General features: G+C 48.7%; 11 protein-coding genes across 11 annotated transcripts; 5 read left to right on the top strand and 6 right to left on the bottom strand.

Moving 5' to 3' along the window:
• Positions 1–230: 230 nt before the first annotated feature.
• On the bottom strand, positions 231–1,806 carry PEX2_089940 (proteasome regulatory particle base subunit RPT5; the record flags this gene model as incomplete). Its single annotated transcript, XM_016746264.1, has 3 exons — positions 231–889; positions 949–1,364; positions 1,493–1,806. The coding sequence occupies 3 exons, from the start codon at positions 1,804–1,806 to the stop codon at positions 231–233; spliced, it is 1,389 nt and encodes a 462-aa protein (XP_016597213.1).
• Positions 1,807–2,100: 294 nt separating this feature from the next.
• PEX2_089930 (putative trimethyllysine dioxygenase TmlH) lies at positions 2,101–3,769 on the bottom strand (the record flags this gene model as incomplete). Its single annotated transcript, XM_016746263.1, has 10 exons — positions 2,101–2,216; positions 2,271–2,342; positions 2,396–2,878; positions 2,935–3,034; positions 3,086–3,185; positions 3,243–3,363; positions 3,422–3,482; positions 3,539–3,605; positions 3,671–3,688; positions 3,744–3,769. 10 exons carry the CDS (start codon positions 3,767–3,769, stop codon positions 2,101–2,103), a joined length of 1,164 nt encoding a protein of 387 aa, XP_016597212.1.
• Positions 3,770–4,397: 628 nt separating this feature from the next.
• Positions 4,398–5,578, bottom strand: PEX2_089920 (putative peroxisomal dehydratase; the record flags this gene model as incomplete). Its single annotated transcript, XM_016746262.1, has 5 exons — positions 4,398–4,740; positions 4,827–4,920; positions 4,976–5,296; positions 5,353–5,401; positions 5,459–5,578. The coding sequence occupies 5 exons, from the start codon at positions 5,576–5,578 to the stop codon at positions 4,398–4,400; spliced, it is 927 nt and encodes a 308-aa protein (XP_016597211.1).
• Positions 5,579–6,169: 591 nt separating this feature from the next.
• On the bottom strand, positions 6,170–7,595 carry rmtA (protein-arginine omega-N methyltransferase HMT1; the record flags this gene model as incomplete). Its single annotated transcript, XM_016746261.1, has 7 exons — positions 6,170–6,176; positions 6,239–6,710; positions 6,768–7,099; positions 7,163–7,272; positions 7,339–7,358; positions 7,434–7,447; positions 7,504–7,595. 7 exons carry the CDS (start codon positions 7,593–7,595, stop codon positions 6,170–6,172), a joined length of 1,047 nt encoding a protein of 348 aa, XP_016597210.1.
• A 665-nt stretch (positions 7,596–8,260) lies between these two features.
• On the top strand, positions 8,261–9,424 carry PEX2_089900 (PGAP3/PER1 family protein; the record flags this gene model as incomplete). Its single annotated transcript, XM_016746260.1, has 4 exons — positions 8,261–8,386; positions 8,438–8,480; positions 8,529–9,303; positions 9,370–9,424. 4 exons carry the CDS (start codon positions 8,261–8,263, stop codon positions 9,422–9,424), a joined length of 999 nt encoding a protein of 332 aa, XP_016597209.1.
• A 409-nt stretch (positions 9,425–9,833) lies between these two features.
• Positions 9,834–11,821, top strand: agm1 (phosphoacetylglucosamine mutase PCM1; the record flags this gene model as incomplete). Its single annotated transcript, XM_016746259.1, has 6 exons — positions 9,834–9,926; positions 9,999–10,012; positions 10,121–10,265; positions 10,339–10,353; positions 10,414–10,905; positions 10,961–11,821. 6 exons carry the CDS (start codon positions 9,834–9,836, stop codon positions 11,819–11,821), a joined length of 1,620 nt encoding a protein of 539 aa, XP_016597208.1.
• A 292-nt stretch (positions 11,822–12,113) lies between these two features.
• On the bottom strand, positions 12,114–13,660 carry rrp3 (RNA-dependent ATPase RRP3; the record flags this gene model as incomplete). Its single annotated transcript, XM_016746258.1, has 2 exons — positions 12,114–13,201; positions 13,255–13,660. The coding sequence occupies 2 exons, from the start codon at positions 13,658–13,660 to the stop codon at positions 12,114–12,116; spliced, it is 1,494 nt and encodes a 497-aa protein (XP_016597207.1).
• Positions 13,661–13,861: 201 nt separating this feature from the next.
• PEX2_089870 (Brix domain-containing protein) lies at positions 13,862–15,252 on the top strand (the record flags this gene model as incomplete). The annotated part of the gene is made up of 2 exons (XM_016746257.1): positions 13,862–14,062; positions 14,113–15,252. The coding sequence occupies 2 exons, from the start codon at positions 13,862–13,864 to the stop codon at positions 15,250–15,252; spliced, it is 1,341 nt and encodes a 446-aa protein (XP_016597206.1).
• Positions 15,253–15,880: 628 nt separating this feature from the next.
• PEX2_089860 (riboflavin synthase) lies at positions 15,881–16,695 on the bottom strand (the record flags this gene model as incomplete). The annotated part of the gene is made up of 3 exons (XM_016746256.1): positions 15,881–16,428; positions 16,487–16,609; positions 16,665–16,695. 3 exons carry the CDS (start codon positions 16,693–16,695, stop codon positions 15,881–15,883), a joined length of 702 nt encoding a protein of 233 aa, XP_016597205.1.
• Positions 16,696–16,896: 201 nt separating this feature from the next.
• On the top strand, positions 16,897–18,544 carry PEX2_089850 (CaiB/BaiF CoA transferase family protein; the record flags this gene model as incomplete). The annotated part of the gene is made up of 6 exons (XM_016746255.1): positions 16,897–17,070; positions 17,129–17,160; positions 17,235–17,358; positions 17,418–17,922; positions 17,984–18,277; positions 18,333–18,544. The coding sequence occupies 6 exons, from the start codon at positions 16,897–16,899 to the stop codon at positions 18,542–18,544; spliced, it is 1,341 nt and encodes a 446-aa protein (XP_016597204.1).
• Positions 18,545–19,679: 1,135 nt separating this feature from the next.
• Positions 19,680–21,215, top strand: PEX2_089840 (phf1/phf2 family PHD finger domain-containing protein; the record flags this gene model as incomplete). Its single annotated transcript, XM_016746254.1, has 1 exon — positions 19,680–21,215. One exon carries the CDS (start codon positions 19,680–19,682, stop codon positions 21,213–21,215), a length of 1,536 nt encoding a protein of 511 aa, XP_016597203.1.
• Positions 21,216–21,952: the final 737 nt, after the last annotated feature.

Genomic DNA, 21,952 nt, shown 5'->3' with positions numbered 1-21,952 from the left:
CGTCATATAGACAGTATTACTGCACGGCAAATGATTAAACACCAACTACTTGGAAGATGTATAAAGAAAATCGTAATAAGAAGTCCACGCCATTCATGCATAACGAATTACTGGCTTCCATTCAAGCCGAGGGAGCATACATACACGAGATGACTCGAAACACCAAAGAGAGGCAACAAAGCAGAGAAGAACGTGTATGGATCGGGACATAAAAAGCAAGACGGTCTACTTTAAACATAGATGCCCATGTTGGTATCCTTCTTCTTAGCCTGGACCTCAGCGATAGCATCGACGTAGTTCTCATGACCGATCTTGCTCAGACCCTTCCGGAGTGCAATCATACCAGCCTCAACACAAACGGCCTTGAGCTGGGCACCGCCGAATTCGTCCGTGCTGCGAGCCAACTCGGCCCAGTTGACGCTGTCCTCAACAGACATCTTGCGCGAGTGGATCTGCAAGATGTTGGCGCGGGCTTCCTCGTTCGGCAGGGGGAACTCGATCTTTCGGTCCAGACGACCGGAACGCAGGAGGGCAGGGTCCAGCACGTCAACACGGTTGGTTGCCGCTAGGACCTTGATGCGGTCGTCCGAGGCAAAGCCGTCCAGTTGGTTCAGGAGTTCCAGCATGGTTCGCTGCACTTCGCGATCTCCGGATTTCTCTGAGTCGAAACGCTTGGTACCCACGGCGTCCAGCTCGTCGATGAAGATGATAGAGGGCGCCTTCTCCTTAGCCAGGGCAAAGCAATCGCGCACAAGCTTGGCACCGTCTCCGATGAACATCTGCACCAGTTGGGGTCCGGCAAGCTTGAGGAATGTGGCATTTGTCTCGGCGGCACAGGCACGGGCCAGAAGCGTCTTACCGGTACCGGGGGGTCCGTACATCAAAGCACCTGCAGAAGGAAAATAAATAGGTTAGCTTTGAAGTGCAGGAAAGGGAAAAGTAACGCACCCTTAGGGGCTTTGATGCCGATTTTCTTAAAGCGCTCTGCCTCCTTCATGGGCCATACGATGGCTTCCACGATCTCTTCGATCTGCTTATCCAAACCACCAATATCTGTGTACTTCTCCGTGGGCTTCTCGTCCACCTCCATTGCCTTGACGCGGTTGTCATACTCGGCCGGTAGTGTGTCCAGAATGAGATATGAGTCCTTGTTGACACCGATCAAGTCGCCGGGCTTCAGCGTTTCGTGGTCAACAAGGCCAATAAGGGGAAGGAAGATGGTCTGGCGGGTGGAGGTCTTGATGACAGCAGATTTGCCTACGCGGGTGGCATCCAGGTCGATATTAGCCCCTTCCTCTGCTGCTTCTGCCTCCACATCAAGATCCAATAGCTCGACAACGTTTCCAACAAGGTATGGTAGTTGTCTAAATACTCGCAGATAGAAATGTCAGTAGACTGTTGAAAGCGAAGTGGCTTTTCGCCGATCCGCAAGCCGGCCACCAAGCTCCGCGGGCTTGCAGAACAGCGAATACGGGTACTAGGAAATGCCCACCTGTTGTTCTCAATCTTCTCTTGATTATCCTTCACCTTCTCCCTCATTGTGCTTTGCTCGTGTGTCAGACGCTGGAACTCGCTTTTCATGATTCGCATCTCGTTCTCCAGCATCCGCCGTCGCGTAACGATGTCTGCCGTGCTTGAGTTCAAGATATCCTCGTCCAGCATCTCTTCTTCTTCGTCTTTTTTATCAACGTCTTCCATATTGGCATCACCGTCGCCTTCGGGCTTCTTGCCATTGCCATCGTTCTGGTCTTGCTTCTTGTCTCTCTGCTCCTGCTCAAGGTCGTCAAGGTCCTCAAGAGTCGACATGGTGGAATCGAGAAGGTGGGAATTATAGAATCAAAAAGATAGAAAGCTCAGAAATAAAAAGAGAGCAGGTCGATAGATTGCAAAAGGATGGGGGAGGGTGAGAAAAGGTTGCTGGGAGGAAGAGCTGTCGGTGGCCGAGCTCCAACAACGTCAGCCATAGAGTGTCACGTGATAATGATCTATGTTTATAATCAAGTGCGATCCGATTCTATCTACTTGAATTATTTTCGTCTTGTACAATGTGAGCATTCAACATTTTTTGTCCATTCATCTTGTATTGGTACCACACATAATCTAGATGAACCAATAAGGATTATTGGGATTATTTCCGACGTTGCCAAGGTTGTCTAGCACCTCTTTCCGGCCGAACTTGAGCAGACGAAGTCGAGAAATGTAGTCATCATTGTTGACTGGCACTTCATTAGTGAAAAAACTTGAAAGGAGGGTTATCAGATAGTACATACCGTAGCCACCACACATTCGCCTCTTTCCAGTAAACTGAGAGCGGCCGTGTAGCATTCTCCAGTTATCGAACACTAAGACAAACATGTAAGCTGAAGTGCCCATGAAAATGGCACGAAAGACTTACAGAGCGCCGATCCTGGTTTTAGCTTCGTCCACATTTCTCTGCTCTGCAATATCTCATTATAATGGCGCGCAGCCTGGTACCATATGGTCTGTTCCGATGCCGACCAATTGGTCTTCGGTGCACGATCATAGTTGTTCCAGCGGATCTGGTACATTTTCTTCAGGTCGGGGTGCATCGAAAACACCGGTGCCATGGCGGATGGTTGGATACAGGTGTCTTCGTTCCCGCTTGCGTGCCATGGCTGTCTATGATTTGCCAATTGGGCATAATGCTCAGGTTTCTCGAGGCGTAGTTGAGCTGCGGCTGCAAATCCGTCAACTAGGAGATTCTCCCCCCCAGATCCTTCGGTATGGGATAGCAGATGGAAGAGCTGGAGCCTTGCAGGATCTGTGAAATAAGTGTTGTCGGTATGAGCACCCAGGAATTCATCGGTATATGCCGTATCTTTAAAGGTCAAATCGGCCGTAAAGTCCCAAAAGCCACCTGAAGCTATGTTAGCTAGATGAGGCATTAGTAAATTTTAGATCTGGGATACATACCATAATGGGTGTTCCTGATGAATGCAATCCGCTCGATGAGAAATTGAGTAGCCTCTGGGTTGATAGGAACATCATCTACAAAACAGAATCCCTGGTCCCACTGCATAAATGTTAGCAAGTTTGATCAGGAAATCAAGAGAGAGGAGCTTACAATATGGCTCAACCAGATATGAAGAGATTTATCGTCTGACATAACATCGTCATATTTGACCCTGGGACTCTGATCTGGATCTACAACTGGGGTGAACTGCCTTCAATGGCGTCAACATCATTTCGTGACTCGGATTCTTTGGCTTTGAGTAACGTACCTGGGACGTTGCATTGCTGATTGGGGATGTGGCGCCGACTTGGTTCCTTCAATGCTAGACATTTCCTGCGAGTGTGCACGAAGCCAATCATACGAATAAAGTCCTGTGTGGTTATCAGACCCTGCAGCGATGTTAGTTCTGATAGTAAAAGGGTCAAAGTTATGCACGTCATCTCTCACACTTGATCTCGGCCATATTGTCCCTGTGCTCAATTGAGTCTATTTTAACGTTCTGCGGAATCTGTAGGAGGTGTTATTAGAGAAAATGTAGCCACAGAGAGCTGTTAGATTTTATACCGAGAAAGTGTCGCTTATCCTCTGCATCGTATCCGGATGGATACATTTGGGACACTGGCAGTTTTCTCTAGTGTAAGGTGACATGTTGTCAATGAAATGTCAAGTTTCTAGTTGCAAGTCTTGGTCACTAACCTGAGGAAAAAACGACCGCTGTAAAATGCAAGTTAGTTGCTATTCACTTTCTTTGGGGTTATAACTAACTTACAAATTCAACGTGATTTCTCGATCCATGTTGTCTTTACCTGGAAAGGTTACTATATCGGACCTAAACCAAGCAATTTGAGGACCATGCCAGCCCATGTTGGTATTCATCAATCTTAAGGAACCAGGTGTAACATGTCGACGGCCAGTCTATGAACAACAGAACAAAGAGACCGAGTTAGTTTTTTGATGATTGACTTGAGTGTACAACATGCACTAAATTCGTACCAAAGCACCAGCGGGGAAATAGCGGGGTCTTGGGCATTTCGATCTAATTCGAGAGGGATTTCAGCGTTGAATGTTCAATGACAGATGAATAGCAGATCTTACCCGGTGCGACTCCACAGCTCACTCGACCTGAGTGCTGCACGCCAGCTGAAGTTCATGATCGATATGGAGAACGAGGGGTTCTAAGGTCGAGGACAAGGAGATATGCAGTGTGCTTAGACAAATCCGGGGTAGTGGTTTGATTTGTAGAGCGGGACAACCGAGGTTACGGTCACGTGTGGGTATATAAGGAACTATGTACCTTGACACAAGTACTTCATTTTCTACCAAATTGGCACATAATGATGAAAAGGGTATTTGTATAATGTGTATTTACTTTAAAAGGCAGATTACATGCAGTCTAACTGATCTTTGATGCAAATAATCGTAATCACAGCTTGCTCTTCACGCCCGTCACCTTCAACAGACAACGGCCATTGCTCAACACAACACGACCCTTGTCGTTCTTAGTAACGAAACGGATCTCCTCATAGCCATCCTGAACATCATCCATCCTCCAAATCTCAGTGGTAAGTTTATCACCGGGCCGGACGGGCGAGGCGAAACGAGCCTGGAACTCCTTCATATTGGCAGGGTTGCTATCACCCAATTCGCGCAGAACACCGTGCGCAGCAGAATTCCAGCTGAAAAGACCGTGAATAATCACACCACCGAAACCCATCTTCTGGCCAGGCTCTGGTGTGGCGTGGAGAGGGTTGTAGTCACCGTTGAGACTAAGCAACGAGTTAGCATCAGGTGTTTCAGTATACTTTATTATTCAAGGATATAGAGCTGGAATCTATCTGCACCGAGCACTTACCGGTATAAATGGGCTGTCTCCGAGTTGCTCTGAACGACATGCGTCGCGTCTGGGGCTTTGCCCTCGGGCGGGGGATAGTTGACGGTGCTAGGTCCTGCTCGAATGCGTCAGTTGATATTTCACCCTGAATAATCAAAATAAACTCTTACCCTTCGGGCCACCCCAGCCACCCTGTCCGACCAGGAAACCGCTACTCACGACCTTGGTGTACACCTCGCCGCTCTCCTTATCCACAATAGACTGCTCGGTCTCGATGACAGTACCAGGCTTGCCTTTGTCATAGACACCAATAACCTTATTGCGCAGCTCGAACTTACGCCCTGCACTCGTGGTAGGGAGCGGCTTCAGGACCGTGAGCTTACGCTGGCCATCAACTCCATGACGATGGTCTAGGTCGGGGACACCTGGAATATGAACTGCCTTCTGGCGGGCATAGAAATCAGTCACCTCCTGGTCAGTGAGCTTGAATGCTAATGGATTTGAAGTTAGTGCAATTCCCCGAAAGTCCCTGGGGCGCTTAACATACGGAGGATGAGAGAATAGGTTGGGAAGACCGAGAAGTTCGGGTGGAGTTCCTGTATCTTAGTAAGATTATGGTATTTAAACTGGTATATATGTGGCTGGTGGCATACATAGAGAAAGTGCAGCTCGTCGGCCTTGATACCAATGCTGTTGGCGAACAATAGCACATCACGCTTTTGCCAAGAGACCTCTTGGGCCGGGAATTCGTGACCAGCTCCAGGGGCCGACATTGGAAAGGTAATATGAAGGGAGTAATGAATACAAGATCGAATTATGTTAGAAAAACAGGGGTCAGAAGAAATAAGGAAAATAGAGAAAATAAAGGAGCAATGGCAGACTAAAGTAGCTCCAGTAATTGCGGGGGGCACCAAGAAGCCGAGGATCTGATAATCTTTTGGATTTGTTGCCGTGGCTTTGCCGACGAGGGCATCTCCTTGGCGCAATTTCCCTTTTCCGATCTTACATTTTTCGTTTTTAAGCCATGTTAAGCCATTGATATCATCTACAGCCTAGTATGGAAAACATGTCCAGAAGAAGAGCGTTGGAGTTTGCTAGACTAAGCATCGACTCGGGTATCTACCTGGAAATTCGAGGAGCTTCAGAATGATATCCCTCCGTTCGCGCCACAAAATGCCTTTTTCCTGCCTCCCAAGAACTAAACGCCGAAATAAACAAAGGCGAAACCAGATGTCCAATTCGCCTTGGGCAATTTCATACATGCCCATGCCAGGATGCATTGCGTGACGAAAATATTTCACTTAGATCGTGCAAACGTGCAGTTGTACATCCCAATGACATCAAATTAGAAAAGTGGAACAAAATTAACACCTATGATGCATTAGCATAATGACCTCAACAACGAACCAAAGCAAAATGCCAGAAGAACTTACATGCGGTAGAAGCAGCCACCCTCAGCAGCGCGGGTGGCATCGGGGGTCTCGAACTTGTAAGTGATGCCGATATCCAAGTCACGCTTGTTCTTATCGTTAGGACGATTCTCAACCCAGCCGGTAACCTTCTCCTCCTCCTCGACGGTGAGGACGTCACGGAGGTAGAACACGGTCTGCTTCCAGTGAGTGTACTTGGCGTGGGGGCCAGTGGAGAAGTGGATGGGCTTGTGGCAGGCGCTGAACTCAATATCGAACCAGGCGATCAAGGCGTGGATGAAGTCGGGACGCTTGGCGGTGAGGGCATAAGGCACCTTGAAGGCAAGGTCGGCCGTGGTGACGGTGTTCAGATCAAAGGTGATGATCGGGCAGGGATCGGTCACAAGAGCCTTCATTTCGACGGTATCGACGAGGGGCTCGTTAAGAGCAATCTCCTTCATGGGGCTGTAGTCAAATCCGTAGACGTTGTCCCAGACTGAACTTAGTCAGTACAGCCAAAAAAAAAAGGTTCCTAGGTGAAGTTGTTGCTTACATCCAATCTTGTCATCCTTGTAATCGCCATCCTCAATACCGGCAACGTACATGGTAGCCTTGTCGGGGAAGATCAGACCACCGGGGTTGAGGTAGGTGTCACGGGCGTAGAGAACGGTATCCAGCATAGACTCGTACAGAAGGAAGTAACCCATCCACTCGGAGATGATGATATCAACCTTGGGGAAAGGAAGGTTAACTTCCTCCATCTTGCCCTGGAGAAGAGTGATCTTATCGGACAGTCCGTTAACGTGGACAATCTGACGGGCCTTCTCGATGATGGAGGACATATCGACACCAATGACGTGCTTTGCGCCGGCACGGGCAGCAAACCTGTTGGACAAAAAACAGTTAACAAGAGATCTAAGATCACGGGATTATTATCCGGGTGCATACATGCTCAGAATACCAGTTCCACAGCCGACATCGAGGACGACCTTGTCCTTGAAGATGTGGCGGTTTTGGTAGATGGAGTCGCGGTAGGAGCGTGTGCGCACATCATCTTTCTAGAAGGTAGGAAATGAATGTTAGAGACCGTAAATAGCCAACTAAACCAGTAAATTTGTACTTACAAGCATCTCCTCGTGGATACCTGTGGCGGCCCAAAAAAATGATCGTTAGTCAAAACCACACTAAAAATTCGCCATCACTGATCAAGATAATTTACCGTGGTGGTCATAGCTATAAATTTATTAGCATCAACATCCGAAAGACCCAATCGATGAAGAATAACGTACCTAGTGAAGTAGCGGACTTCAGAGTGCTCCATGCCAACCATGCGATCAGCACTGCTGGTGATCCCCTGAGGAGTATCGGCTTCGGTGTCCATCTTGACTGTAGAGAAAAGAAGAACGGGTCGAAAAGAGAGGGTAGAAAAGAGTAAAAAAAATAATAATAGGAAGGATGTTAGAGATAAAAGTCCAACCGAAATCAATCCTTAACTTTTTTTTTCTTCTGGATTATTTGCCCGCCCGCCAAGCTTAACTCCAATCCCCGCCCGCACTAGCTGCATTCGGGGATCACGTGTTAACACACGTGATAATTCTTGCCCTCATTTATATAGGGCTATCTGCGTGGGATAGTTGTACCGCTGGGAAGTTCTAGACGTATTGATGCGTACTTGCATCCTATGCGGATGGTATCTGTATGGAGAATAACACTTATTCAAGGATAGTAAGCACCGATTAATGAAATTTGATATCTAGAACACATCAATTGCCCCGTTAACTATGCCTTTCTTTCGAGTGAGCTATCAAGATCACCAATCAATAACGCTACATGGCAAGAATGATAAATAAGGTCAATTTAAACTTCAATTGAAGCCGTACGAAGTAGCTCAATGGCGCTGTGGGGTAAACAAAGAGCTGTCTTGATCTTGCCAAGACCACCGAGGGAGGCTCTTCCATGCCGCCGGGAGCTCCGCCCAACCTGCCATTCTTCCCCAAGCTTACGCGTTGAACGCCTAAGACCTTGGAACTAACCTTTTGGCCCACAATGAATCTGGGCGTAGGAAGAGTGAATCTCTACACTCTTTTCGCTTTCGTATTCCTAGCCTCCCTCATTGGCAGGTCCAACGCGTCATTAGGAGACCATCTCCCCGACTTCAAAGAATGTGTCCAGGTACGACTCCGCGAACAACAGACCCTTGACAACAACAACTAACAACCATAGGTCTGTAAAACAGAAAATTGTCAGAACGGCAATTCAGTGCTACGTATGTTGACTCATTATTCCAATCGTTCCCCTTTTCTGACCTTTTTAGCTCTGCACCATCGCTTGCTACTATGGACCTGCCCTGCTGAATGTGACTACACTTGTCAACATGTCATTACCGACCGCCGAGTTTCGCGTGATCCCCCAATGATCAGCCCGGTTGTACAATTTCACGGGAAATGGCCATTCCGTAGGCTCCTAGGGATGCAGGAGCCCTTCTCGGTGCTTTTCTCCTTCTTCAACTTCGCCGCCCACTGGCACGGCATGTCCCGGATCCAAGAGTCGATCCCCGCCTGGCACTCGCTCCGCCCATATTACATGATGTTCGGATACATTGGGCTCGCAAGCTGGAGTTTCAGCATGGTATTTCACATGCGCGATTTCCCCCTGACGGAGAAGCTGGACTACTGGGCGGCTGGCGCTAGCGTGCTGTACGGTCTCTATCTTGCCGTTGTTCGAATCTTCCGCCTGGATCTCGAAAATACCCCATACCGACCAACTCTACGTCGACTTTGGACTGCTGTCTGCGTTCTGCTATACACATTGCACGTGTCTTATCTAACATTCTGGTCTTGGGACTACACTTACAATATGATGGCGAACGTAGTCGTTGGCGTTATTCAAAACCTCATGTGGACCGGGTTTAGTATCTTCCGATACCAAAGACACTTGAAGTCTTGGACCGCCTGGCCGGGTATGATTGTTGCGTGGATAATCATGGCTATGAGTTTGGAGTTGCTCGATTTTCCCCCTTGGAATGGGTTGATCGACGCGCACAGCCTCTGGCATCTGGGTACAGTGGTCCCCGCTGTTTGGTGGTATTCGTAAGTCCCCCCCGTTGGTACGACATAATTTATTCCCATGACTAATGCATCGGTTGCTCCCGACAGGTTCCTGATCAGGGACACACAGGACGATATTGCGGCGCATAGGCTAAAGGCGTGAAGAGGATCAAACTTTGGCGATCTTTATATATATTTACATACCTAGGATAGCATACATGTAGACATGATAATATGTCATGCTTGACTGTGGCTTAGACGTGGAGGTAGCAGTAATGAAGATTGAGGTGCTCCCCACCAGAGTGTTTACCATTGCAGTTAATTTCCACGGCGGTTAATGCGGCTAAATATTTTATTGCCACTTCCCCTGTCGCGTCCTGGTCTGTATTCCCCGCCATTTGCTCACCGCTAAGGCCGTCGCAATAAACCGTGTCTCACCCCAAACCCCTCAGCCGCTTTTTTTTGTTTCAAGTACTCCCCTCCTCTTCGACCTCGACTTTACCTGAAGCTTTAAAGCACCTTTCCTCTTGAAACTCCTTACGGTGCTTCATAACCAATCACACATTTGCGCCATGGCCTCTCCGGCTGTCAAGAAAGCGATCACCGAGGCGGCGTTGCAGTACACAAAGCCCGAGGGCAAGGTATTTGAGTATGGCACAGCAGGGGTATGTCGCATTGCTTAATGAACACTCCACCTTAAAGGCTAGGTCGGCTAACTTCCATTCTCTCTGTTACAGTTTCGCATGAAAGCGTAAGTTTCTTCAAATATGGCTTTGATCCACCCCGCCTCCGCATCTCTAGAGCCCCGCGATCGCCCTTTTGTTGACGCCGACTTGTTCTGACCATTCTGGCTGCGCAGCGACCTCCTGAACACCGTTGTTTTTGCAGTGGGTTTGCTTGCAAGCCTGCGGTCGAAGAAGCTTAGCGGACAATGGATTGGTGTTATGGTTACTGCTAGCCACAACCCCGCGGAGGATAATGGTGTAAAGCTGGTTGACCCCATGGTGAGTTTAAGCCATTGATCCTTGCCATAGTACCATCCCCATTGGGACAAGTCTAACCTTAAATTTTCTTTAGGGCGAGATGCTTGAAGTAAGATTGCCCTGCGTTGGATAACCGAAGTTGGAATAACCCGCTCACTCTCATAACTAGGCTGAGTGGGAAGCATACGCGACAAGACTGGCAAATGCCCCATTGGATAAGATCGCCGATGTCTACGATGAACTTGTCAAGGAAATCGACGTGAAGATGACCAACCCCGCTCGTGTGGTCTTCGCTCGTGACACCCGCGCTTCTGGTTCCCGTCTAGTAAGCGTTCTGAACGCCGCGCTTACCGCGACGGAGGTCGAGTTTGTGGACTTCAAATACATGACCACCCCGCAGCTCCACTACGTTGTTCGCTGCAAAAACACCCTTGGAACACAATACGAGTATGGCGAGCCGACCGAGCAAGGATACTATGAGAAGCTTGCAAACTCCTTCCAGAAGGTCATGCGGGGTGTCAAGGTCCAGGGTTCCTTGACTGTGGACTGCGCCAACGGTGTTGGTGGACCTAAATTGAGGGAACTGATGAAGTACCTCACTGGAATCGATATCAAGATTGTCAACGATGATGTTATCAACCCTGACGCCCTGAACTTTGATGTATGGTTCCACCTGCCCAACACACAACTTTCGATCAATCTAACATTTCATGCAGTGCGGTGCCGACTATGTTAAGACGAAGCAACGTGCTCCTCCCTCTTCCAAAGCTGCCGCGCTTGATCGATGCGCTTCGCTCGACGGTGACGCCGATCGTCTTGTTTACTACTTCCAGGACGAGAGCAACGTGTTCCGTCTACTGGACGGTGACCGCATTGCCACTCTTGCGGCATCTTTCATTGGCGATCTTGCCCGCAATGCTGGAATTGCTTCGAAACTGAAGATTGGTGTTGTCCAGACTGCCTATGCTAACGGTGCAAGCACAGATTATATTGAGAAGGTCCTCAAGCTCCCCATTATCTGCACCAACACCGGCGTGAAGCACCTCCACCACGCCGCACTGCGGTTCGATGTTGGCGTCTACTTTGAGGCCAACGGACATGGTACTGTCACCTTCTCCGAGAATGCCCTAAAGGTCATCAAGAACACCGAGCCTCAATCGCCGGCGCAGCAGCACGCCCTGGAGAGCCTCCAGGCACTGACCGACCTGATCAACCAGGCTGTCGGTGATGCTCTGTCCGATGCACTTCTTGTGGAGGCCATTCTTGCCCACAAGGGCTGGTCACCCAAGGAGTGGCTTGGAACCTACACTGACCTTCCTTCGCGCCTCGTGCGTGTTGAGGTCAATGACCGTTCTATCTTCAAGGCATACGACGCCGAGCGTAAGCTCGAGTCTCCTCCCGGTCTGCAGGGCACTATTGAGTCTCTCCAGTCTCGGTACAACAAGGGCCGCAGTTTCGCCCGTGCTAGTGGTACCGAGGATGCCGTCCGCGTATACGCCGAGGCTGCCAGCCGCTCCGAGGCGGATGACCTCGCCACTCGCGTCGCCAACGCTGTTAGTGAGGCAGGCAGCGCCTAATAGATTCCCTTGTCCAAATTGGATCTTCGGCCTTGACAAATGCCCCTAGGGATCACTGTTTCTCTAGGCTGTATTGCAATTATCACACCTGCCTTTGTGGCTTTAGGCAGCGGATATTTTTCAACTCTTATGGACCCCCGGAAATATGGTCCAGGAAATATTCGATATCATTTTGACGCAGTAATGAAAGCTATAGATTCTTCTCATATTACATACTTAAACGCCCCAAATTCGTAAGATAGACCATCTATTCATGTACAAAAAAAAAAAGCAAATCAACCAGGATGAAATTCTAGCCCTCTTCCTGGTCCATGGCATCGCGACTTCGCTTGCCCTTGAACGAGAACTTTCCTTTACCTTTGGCCCCCTTCTTCTCGTCGTAGTGCTTCATAGCCTGAATGGCATCACGCTGTGAAGCACTCACTTGCTCGGCAAAGACCATAGCCTCATCTTTTGGGGCTGGGTACTCGGCCAACTCCTTGCCCATCGCAGCCTCTATACGCTGCCAGATTTCCACATCATATTGCGTGACAAAGGAGATAGCGGTGCCAGACTTTCCGGCACGTGCTGTACGACCTACTCGATGGATATAGGTCTTACTGTCCGTTGGCAAGTCAAAGTTCAAAACGCAATCCACAGAGGGGATATCCAAACCACGAGCAGCAACATCGGTGGCAACCAGGATTTCACGGCTTTTCGATCGGAATTTTCCTAGCGCTCCCAGACGAGCAGATTGGGACATCTGCCCATGGAGAGGGATTGCACCGAAGCCTAAACCGCGCAGTAGGAAAGCAACACGCTGCGTCTCATGAACGGTACGCATGAAGATAATAACGGACTGGCCGATGAATTCGTGGAGGAGGTAGACAAGGTAGATGTCCTTGTGTTTATAAGGACGAAGGATATAGGTTTGCTGGAGGGTTTCCACGGTGGCGTACTTGCTGGAAGAGATTGAGACGCGCGCCGGGTTTGACAGTGAGGCTCGCTGGAGAGATTCAACCTTTGAGCTCAGAGTAGCGGAGAATAAGAAGGTTCTGCGCTCGCGCGGCAGGACCTTCAAGATCTTATCGAGAATAGGCCCGAAATCCATATCGAGGAGTCTGTCTGCTTCGTCCATGACGAGGAATTTCAAGTTGCGGAGGGAAAATCCCTTTGTGTTCTCGAGGTGGTCGAGAAGTCTACCGGGGGTAGCAACGATAATGTGAGGTTTCTTTCCCAAAGCGATTGACTGAGGAACCATGTCCATACCGCCGACCAACGTGGTGGATCTGACGTTGATTGTTGCACCGAGGGACTCGCATGCTAGCGAAATCTGGTATGCCAGTTCACGGGTTGGGGCCATTACGAGGCCAAAGAACGGCTGGGGCTTTTCCATGAGTGCTAGAAGACTCGTTAGTATCGTATATTAAGGTATGCGTCCGATATGCACAAACCTTGAAGAATAGGTAAAACGAAGGAGGCGGTCTTTCCAGATCCTGTTTCAGCCAATCCGATAATATCACGACCCTGAAGTGCCAGCGGGATTGATTCGGACTGGATTGGTGTAGGAGCCTTATATCCCATTTTGTCACAGGCCTCACAGAGTGAGTCGATCAGACCCAATTCCTTGAATGTTTTGGGAGCACTGGGAGCGCTGGGCTCAGTCTCAGAGGAAGCATCTTCGACATTAGAGTCATCAGCGGTGGGTTGGGGGTTTGAATCGCTCGCGCTATCTTCGACATCGGCATCCTTAGCGGTAGGTTGGGGGCTTGAAGAGCTTGCATTTGAGACAGCGTCGCTGTCTTCAACAGGTGCAGCAGGTGCCGCGTGTGCGACCTTGCGCTTTTTTGTAATCGGCATTGTTTAGTTTGTGTTTAACAAAAAAACAAAGTCGTCGAAGTTCAACTATCTCAAAAAATAATTTAATGTGGGGCCGCAAGATTGTTGATCCGGCGCTGTTTCTGATGTTAATTTTTGGAGAAAAAAAAAACCTCGGGCTGTTCGATTTAGTATTCATTGCTTTCCCCCTCCAATTTTATTTTTCTCATCTTTCATATCAAGATGGCCAAGCAACGTGTCAAGAAGCGCACTCACCAGAAGCCGCAAAATGCTTCTGTTGTGAAGGGCAGCGCTGCCTCAATGTCCAAGACCCCGAAGTCTATGGTCATCCGAGTAGGTGCTTCTCAAGTTGGTAGCAGTGTGACCCAGTTGGTTAAGGATGTCCGTCGTATGATGGAGCCCGATACCGCTGTTCGATTGAAGGTATGATTCACAATTACTATTCTACTTGTTCCCTCTAATAAACAATATAGGAACGCAAATCCAACAGACTGCGAGATTATACCGTTATGACGGGCCCCCTAGGTGTTACTCATCTTATGTTGTTTTCCAAGTCCGCAACTGGCAACACAAATATGCGACTCGCTGTTACCCCCCGTGGACCCACCCTTCACTTCAAAGTCGAGAACTATTCGCTGTGCAAGGATGTTGAGAGATCCATGAAGCGCCCAAAAAGTGGCGGACAGGACCACAAGACACCGCCCCTGTTGGTCATGAACAACTTCACTACGCCAGGCGCAACCGAAGATTCCAAAGTGCCGAAGCGGCTCGAGACCCTCACAACCACGATCTTCCAATCCCTCTTCCCTCCCATCAACCCCCAAAGCCAGCCTCTATCTTCCATCCGCCGTGTCATGCTTCTCAACCGAGAGCCTGCCGAAAAAGACAGCGACTCATATATCTTGACTCTCCGTCACTACGCCATTGCCACGAAGAAGACCGGTGTATCGAAACGAATCCGTCGTCTGGATCCCAAAGAGATTCGGAACCGAGACAAGAAGAAGACCGCCGTTCCCAACCTTGGGAAGCTAGAAGATGCCGCCGATTACCTGCTCGACCCCTCTGCTGCGGGCTACACATCAGCCAGTGAAACCGAGCTAGACACCGATGCCGAAGTGGAAGTTGCAGAGAGCACGACCCGCCGAGTCCTGAACAAGCGGGAAATGCAGCGCCAAAAGGCTGCAGAGAAGGGCCAGGATAAGCCAGCCCATACCCCCGGCGTTGAGAAGCGGGCTGTAAAGCTTGTAGAGCTGGGTCCTCGCTTGCGGCTTCGCTTGATGAAGGTTGAGGATGGGGTTTGCGATGGCAAGATCATGTGGCACGACTTCATTAAGAAATCTGAGAAGGAGATGCGGAAAATGGACCAGAGCTGGGACGTTCGGAGGAAGGAGAAGGAGCAGAGAAAGAAGCTGCAGAAGGAGAACATTGAGCGGAAGAAGCAGGAGAAAGCCAAGGCTAGAGGTGGCAAAGAGGTGGCCGAGGAGGATGAGGATGAGGAAATGGATGATGAAGATTGGCTCAGCGATGATGACTTTGACAAGGACGCTGAGGGCGAGGGTGAAGCAGCAGATGACGACTCTGACGTCGATTCCGACGAGTCTATGGAGGAGTAAGTGGCTGTTCGAAGTCATCATACCACACCTTTTCCAACCCTTCTACTTGGTCGCTTGATGGATGAGCCAACCCTTGCGATTGAACAAACGAGAATTCAACTCGCGTTGACTTGTCTATCACACTGGTGGACTGTATCAAAAATGGCCCCCGTCTTCACGTCTTATATCCATGTCAAATGGATCAAAATTTCTGTCACTGTCACATACCCGATAGGCATCTAGGCGTTTTTCAGGTTTTGTCTTCATATAATGCAGTCTTGCAAATCAAATTCATCCTTCATCCTTAGATCCAACGTAACTTCACTACGAGCGCTAGTATCCCTAAACTACCTAGGTACATATGTTGCGGAAAAGGGCTACATGGGGAGGATTAAACATCCGGTCTTGATGACGGGGACAAACTCCACGGGAACAGAATGGGGTTTTCAGAACTTGACGGGGACTTATTTGTATCCATTTGCTCGCTCTGCTGTATGTCTTTCATTTGCTACAATCAACGGGGAAATTCGTTTCCCCAATGTCCCGATTAGTTCATTTTAGGAAAGCCAAGGATGATATATTTTGCCTCGCCTCCACTGAATATTTCAATGGCTTTGAGTGGCGGGGATTCGTTATTTGTAACTCTGATCTATTTCTTGAGCCTTTCATCGACGATCCTGTTCACCATCTTCTCCAAGATGGCGAAATCTCCACCGGAGGTACCAGCAAAGTATCCCTGCACGCTCTTCTCAACATACTTGCCCACGATATCAATCTCAACGTTGACAAGGTCACCTGGCTTTTTCGCTGCGGTGACCACCTTGCCCTGCGTGTAGGCAATAAGCATAACCTCCCAGTATCCGTCCTGTCCATCGACGACCTTGGTGATAGTCAAGCTAGCACCATCGAGGGTCACGTAGCCCTTTTCCACAATATAGCGCAGAATATTTCTATCGCGCGGCTGCAGCCGGAACACCAACGAGTTTCCATCCGGCGTGATAGACAGAATCTCCGCAACGGTATCGACATGACCCTGCACGAAGTGTCCTCCCATCCTAGTATCGGCCGAAACGGCGCGCTCGAGGTTCACGTGTGAATTCGCCTGTAAAGAACCCAGGTTTGTGCGTCGCAGCGTCTCCGGCGCACAGCCAACCTTAAACCAGGTCTTATCGAATGCAGTGACCGTAAGACATGTTCCTTAAGCCCACTTTTAGACAATATCCCATGTATTATAGATAACCAAAGAGCAAAATACCATTCACTGCAATACTATCGCCCAAGTGCGCGTCGGTGAGGATCTCCTCACAGTCGGAGATGGTGAGCGACGTTCCCCCGCCCCCGCTCGACGAGGTATCGATGGGCTCCAAGGCCGTGACAGCTAGTAAAACCACATTAAACATTGACCTCACTTCATAATAAAAAGATATACTCACTCCCAATCGTCTCAACAAGACCTGTGAACATAGCTGCGGTTGATGATCTACAAGGAAAATGCCCCCGCGGTGTGGCCTCGGCATTGGCCCCTCCGAGCGGTGTCGGCGTCGGCGTTTTGGCGGAGATTCGCCGGTTTCCCCAGATCCCATTTAATGGGGGATATTCTTATTATTTGAGCTTTTGTTTGAGCTTCATTTCTTTAGTTTTGCTGCGCTCTCCGTATATATTATCATGTCAGTCGCGCTCAGGTTCCAGGTTGTTGCCCGTCGATCGGGCTTGTCCTGGGGTAGCAATGCCTTGCGGCGCAGGGTGCCAGGACGGAGCTACTCTAGTACAGCTTCAATCGATGGGTCGCTGCCTTTGGCTGGTATACGGGTGCTTGATATGACACGCGTTTTAGCTGGTGTAAGTACATCTCTCGAGGTGCTATTGTGTGTTTACAGTCCAAGCTAACTTGCCGTAGCCCTATTGTACCCAAATTCTAGGCGATTTGGGGTATGTGTTGAGCTTCAGGGCTATGTAACAGCTCTAACAGTTGATATGTATGATGTTAACAAGACGAAATATAGAGCGGATGTTATCAAAGTCGAACATCCTGTGCGAGGCGACGATACTCGTGCTTGGGGTCCGCCGTATGCGAAGTACGAAGATGCTTCTAGAGAGGGCCCTGGCGAGAGTGCCTACTACCTTGCTGTACGAATCTTCTCGTGAAGTTATCAAACAAATTCTCAGTGCACTAATTATGGATATAGGTCAATCGAAATAAGAAATCCCTCGGTCTATCCTTCCAACACAAATCCGGTGTCGAGATTCTACACAAGCTTGCAAAAGAATGCGATGTCCTAGTCGAGAACTATCTCCCCGGGGGACTCAAAAAATATGGCATGGACTATGAAACCTTGCGGGAAATCAACCCAAAATTGATCTATGCCAGTATCACCGGATATGGCCAGACAGGCCCATATAGCAACCGTGCAGGTTACGACGTCATGGTGGAAGCCGAGATGGGATTGATGCACATCACCGGTGCTCGGGATGGTGCGCCAGTAAAAGTTGGTGTTGCTGTTACCGATCTCACCACCGGACTATACACATCAAATGCCATCATGGCAGCTTTGATTGCTCGGGGTCGGACAGGTAGAGGTCAACATATCGATGCCTGTTTGAGTGATTGCCAGGTCGCTACGCTATCGAACCTGGCTAGCTCTGCGCTTATCAGCGGGCAAAAGGATTCCGGCCGTTGGGGGACTGCACATCGTAAGCAGCGAACAATCTCTTGTGTCGAGTATAATAGTAACCAAACTGACACACCTCCCAGCATCTATTGTACCCTACCGGAGCTACAAGACCAGCGACGGAGATATTCTCTTCGGCGGTGGCAATGATAGGCTTTTTGGCGTGTTGTGTGATCGACTGGGCTTCTCAGAATTGAAGACGGATGCCCGCTTTGTCACTAACAGTGACCGAGTGCAGCATCGGGCAGAAATCGACGACATTATTGAAAGTACCACTATACAGAAGACCACTCAGGAGTGGTTGGATATCTTTGAGGGCAGCGGTATGCCCTATGCGGCTGTCAACGACATTCAGGGAACCCTGAACCATAAGCATGGTAAGTCTGCCTTTTTTGTTGCATGTGATAAAAGCGGTACTGACCCTACCAACAGTTTTGGCACGAGGCATGGTAACGGAAGTTGACCACCCTGCATGTGGTCCCATCAAGATGGTCAACACGCCTATCAAGTACTCCGAAGCGACACCGGGTGTGCGCACGCCTCCTCCTACTTTAGGCCAGCACACGGATGAGATCTTGGGTACTGTCCTCAATTATGGGGAGGCGGATATCGCTCGCTTGAAGGATGAGGGAGTCGTGTCCTGAACCTCGGATTATTTATGAAAATCATGAACGACATCTCCCGAGGTCTGTATATAAGCAAATTAGAGATCACAGCCATTGCAAATGGCCCCTCGGCTCTTCTATCGTCTTTGAGTCCTTTTAGGGCATCTTTCTTACATCCCATAGACTCTTGGACTTTCTTTGAGCATATCATCAAGCATTGAAATGTACTTTTCGCCAGGTATCCTGCTGATTGTGGTTTAGACGGAAAGGGGATCAAAAAAGAGATATCAGGGGGGGGGGGAATGATACAATTATCATCCTTATTTACTTTATTTATATATTTATAAATGGACCTTGCATTTAGCTCGCAGTACTATATATATGGCAATTCTTACTTCATGAAGAACCAACCGTCCTTCTTTTCTCTGTGCGTCAATTATTTTCTTCATAATCTAGTATTAGCCGGAGCCTATTAAATATTTATTTAGATCCAAAATTTACTTCCAATGGATTCATGCACACAATTAGAATGGTTCCAACTTGGGAACCCTTAAGTGACACCTGTTTGTGAAACGTTTGCTTGGAATAAATTTACGTACTCCTATCGAGCTAAATAATTAGAGCACTGTAGTTTTCCTCGAACATGTTATATCTTACCTACATGTAGGTAATGCCGAGGTGGTACTGTGCATGCTATGATATGATCTAATAAATGACAAGACAACTTTGCACTGGATCCGCATTGGAAGTAAACAAAACAGTCTTTATAATAGATACAATCATCAAAATTTACGTTTCGATTTATAAGGACCCTTAATTAGGCGAAATACGTCAGTCAATGACTGGAGAGAGCCATTTAAGGTTGCATTGGGATATCACGTGACCCATATACAAAGGTCTTTCATACGACGACTTCGCTCCAACCCTACTTCTACTTGAAGAATTGAGAGAAGCCAACTATGTTTAATTGCCTGTCCAGCAAAAAACCTAGTGTCTATTGTGATCTGCATCAGGCTGGAAGACTGGCACTGCCCTAGAAGGACACAAATAGTGCCTTTTTCCCTCGTTATCATCTGCTGCTTTGTTCTCTTCTTTCACACCAAAGCTCAGCTAGTTTTCCAAAAGAAGTTGCCTAGTCCTCTTTCTGAAACCATCTTTTGCAAGGAAATTCACCATGAGGGTTTCAGCAGCATTCATGGATCTCCCCGCCCCCGATATCAACCCGGGGCGCCCCCAGAACGTCCATGAGGGCAACATATTTGACCATGAGGGCATCTCTGAAGGGATACAACCACTATCATCCCACCTAGAGCCTGTGGCTGACAATATACCCTGGGAAAGTTGGGAATCACCAGCAGTGCCTCAGGAAGAGGCAGGTTGGACAACAACCGGGGCTACGGAAACGGGTCATCAAAATGCCAGCACTACCCTGGCTTCGAATCGAACTCGATCTGGCCGTCATATTACCCAGCCAGCTGCTAGACAAGCTGAGCCTGTGGTAATAAAAGGGCGGCCTGTCAAAGCGGCAGCAAAAAAGCGGAAGCGTTTGAATCGCCAGGTGAATATAGTTTGCACCGGCTGCTATCGAGGACACAGCCCCTCGAACAATCTAATTGTTCTATGTGACTCATGTGATGCTCCATGGCACCAGAAATGTCACAATCCGAACATCGATAATGAGGTTATCGAAATACCGGAGATGAATTGGTTTTGCATCAAGTGTAAGCCCGAGCAACGTCAGACAGCCCAGACCAAATCTCAAAAGAAGACTGCAACGAAAGTGAAAAAAGTTGGACGACCGAAGAAGCAGCCTGTGCCTGAATCTCAAGTTGGTGGAAAATATTATTCAGAACAAGAACGACGGGCGTATCTGTCATCTCTTTCGCATAATTCCCTAGTTCAGCTTATAGTGAAAGTCTCAAACGAGTGGCCGTCGGTTCCTATCTTCCCCCCCGACATACAACCCGTGACTGATTTCACTCCCTCACTCTTTCCGCCACACAATCATCGGGCTTCGAAACCGACACCAAAGAAAAACTCTCGATCTGCATTACTTGATTGGGAAAATTTGGAAACCCGGTCTGAGAACGCTAACGCCATGGATTCAAACCAACGGATTGGCAAGTCTTCTGATACTACAGCTCCTGAAGCTACTGCTCTGGATGCCGATCAAATATTTGCTGCAATGGTCTACGATGCTGCTCCCGACCCTGCTCCCCCAGCGGCTCTTGGTGGCATGACTGGAGACCAGATTTTCGCCGGAATTTCTCACACGCATCCTTCCACAACTGCCCCCCAGGGTTCTACCAAAACGACTTTGCAGACCCCTTCGAGGGCCGCGCGCAAATTTGTATCCCAAGCTGCGCCTGCAGCTGTACGTGCTCGCAAGGCCTCTTTCGTTTCCTCGAACTCTGACCTACTCACCGACGACGAGTCATCGTACTCCCAATCTCGACTACAGTCTCCCGCTCTGTCTGTGTCTCAGTCTTCACACGTTGGATCTCAGCATGAATCGGATTATGACCCTGGAGATTACCGCGCTTACCCTGAAGCTGGTCAGGGCTTCCAGGTGCCGTCGACCCCAAGCGATCTCGACATCATGGCCGAGGATAATAATTGCCTTACCTTCAGTCATTCTATCCGAGGCTCAGCTAAGGAGGCTCGGAATAAGAAGCCTTATTCGCCGCTGGGTCAGCGCAAGCAGTGGTGATTGATCTGCGATCTTGTTCGGGTTTATATCAGGGGGGATGCACTGTCTGACACAACCATGGGGGAGTTTATTGTGGATTTACGCTGGTTTTTCTTCTTCAATGATAGGAGCTGGAGGGGTACGTGATATGATCAAATGAGTTTCGTGAATTTGAGTTTATCTTTCATGTCTTCAACTAGAACGATTTCGTCCTTAAAGCGTGGGGTTCTACAGGTTCTGTGGTTTTCTTGCTTCTTCATATTTTCGTATCCAAATGAGATAAATACTTGACGGTACATCAATCGGTTTTTCTCTACGATTTTTCTATTTTGATATTCTCTCGTCTCTTTCATATTAGGCGTTGTCTTGCCTTATCTTGACTTGATAGACTCTGATTTTGTGGATTTCAGATATGCTTGTACTCGGCTTTAGCCATACCTACATCCATGTACATATGCAGGTATACATGTGACTCTTGTACGGCACCTTCCTGATAACAGGCACCTTTCCTTTTGGGTCAAAAACCGTCACCCACCGCAGTTTCCCCATCGACTTAAGTCACCACCCAGGGTATAAATACCTGCTCCCCTCCCACTTTCTCTGTCTTCTTCTTCTTTCTTTCTTCCCTCTTCAACCCTCCAGGCCCACATTGCACTCCGTGGTTCCCTGGACACCCAATATTTTTTTGAACCTCATCAGCTCCAGGTCCATAATTCAACATATGGATGCTGTTGTCCGGTGAAGGATGTGAAACCCTG

The sequence above is a fragment of the Penicillium expansum genome, assembly GCF_000769745.1.
Source record: "Penicillium expansum strain MD-8 chromosome Unknown contig303, whole genome shotgun sequence".
Classification (NCBI taxonomy): Eukaryota; Fungi; Ascomycota; class Eurotiomycetes; order Eurotiales; family Aspergillaceae; genus Penicillium; species Penicillium expansum.
The sequence above is the reverse complement of the archived record's forward strand: the minus strand, read 5'-3'. Positions and strand labels throughout refer to the sequence as shown.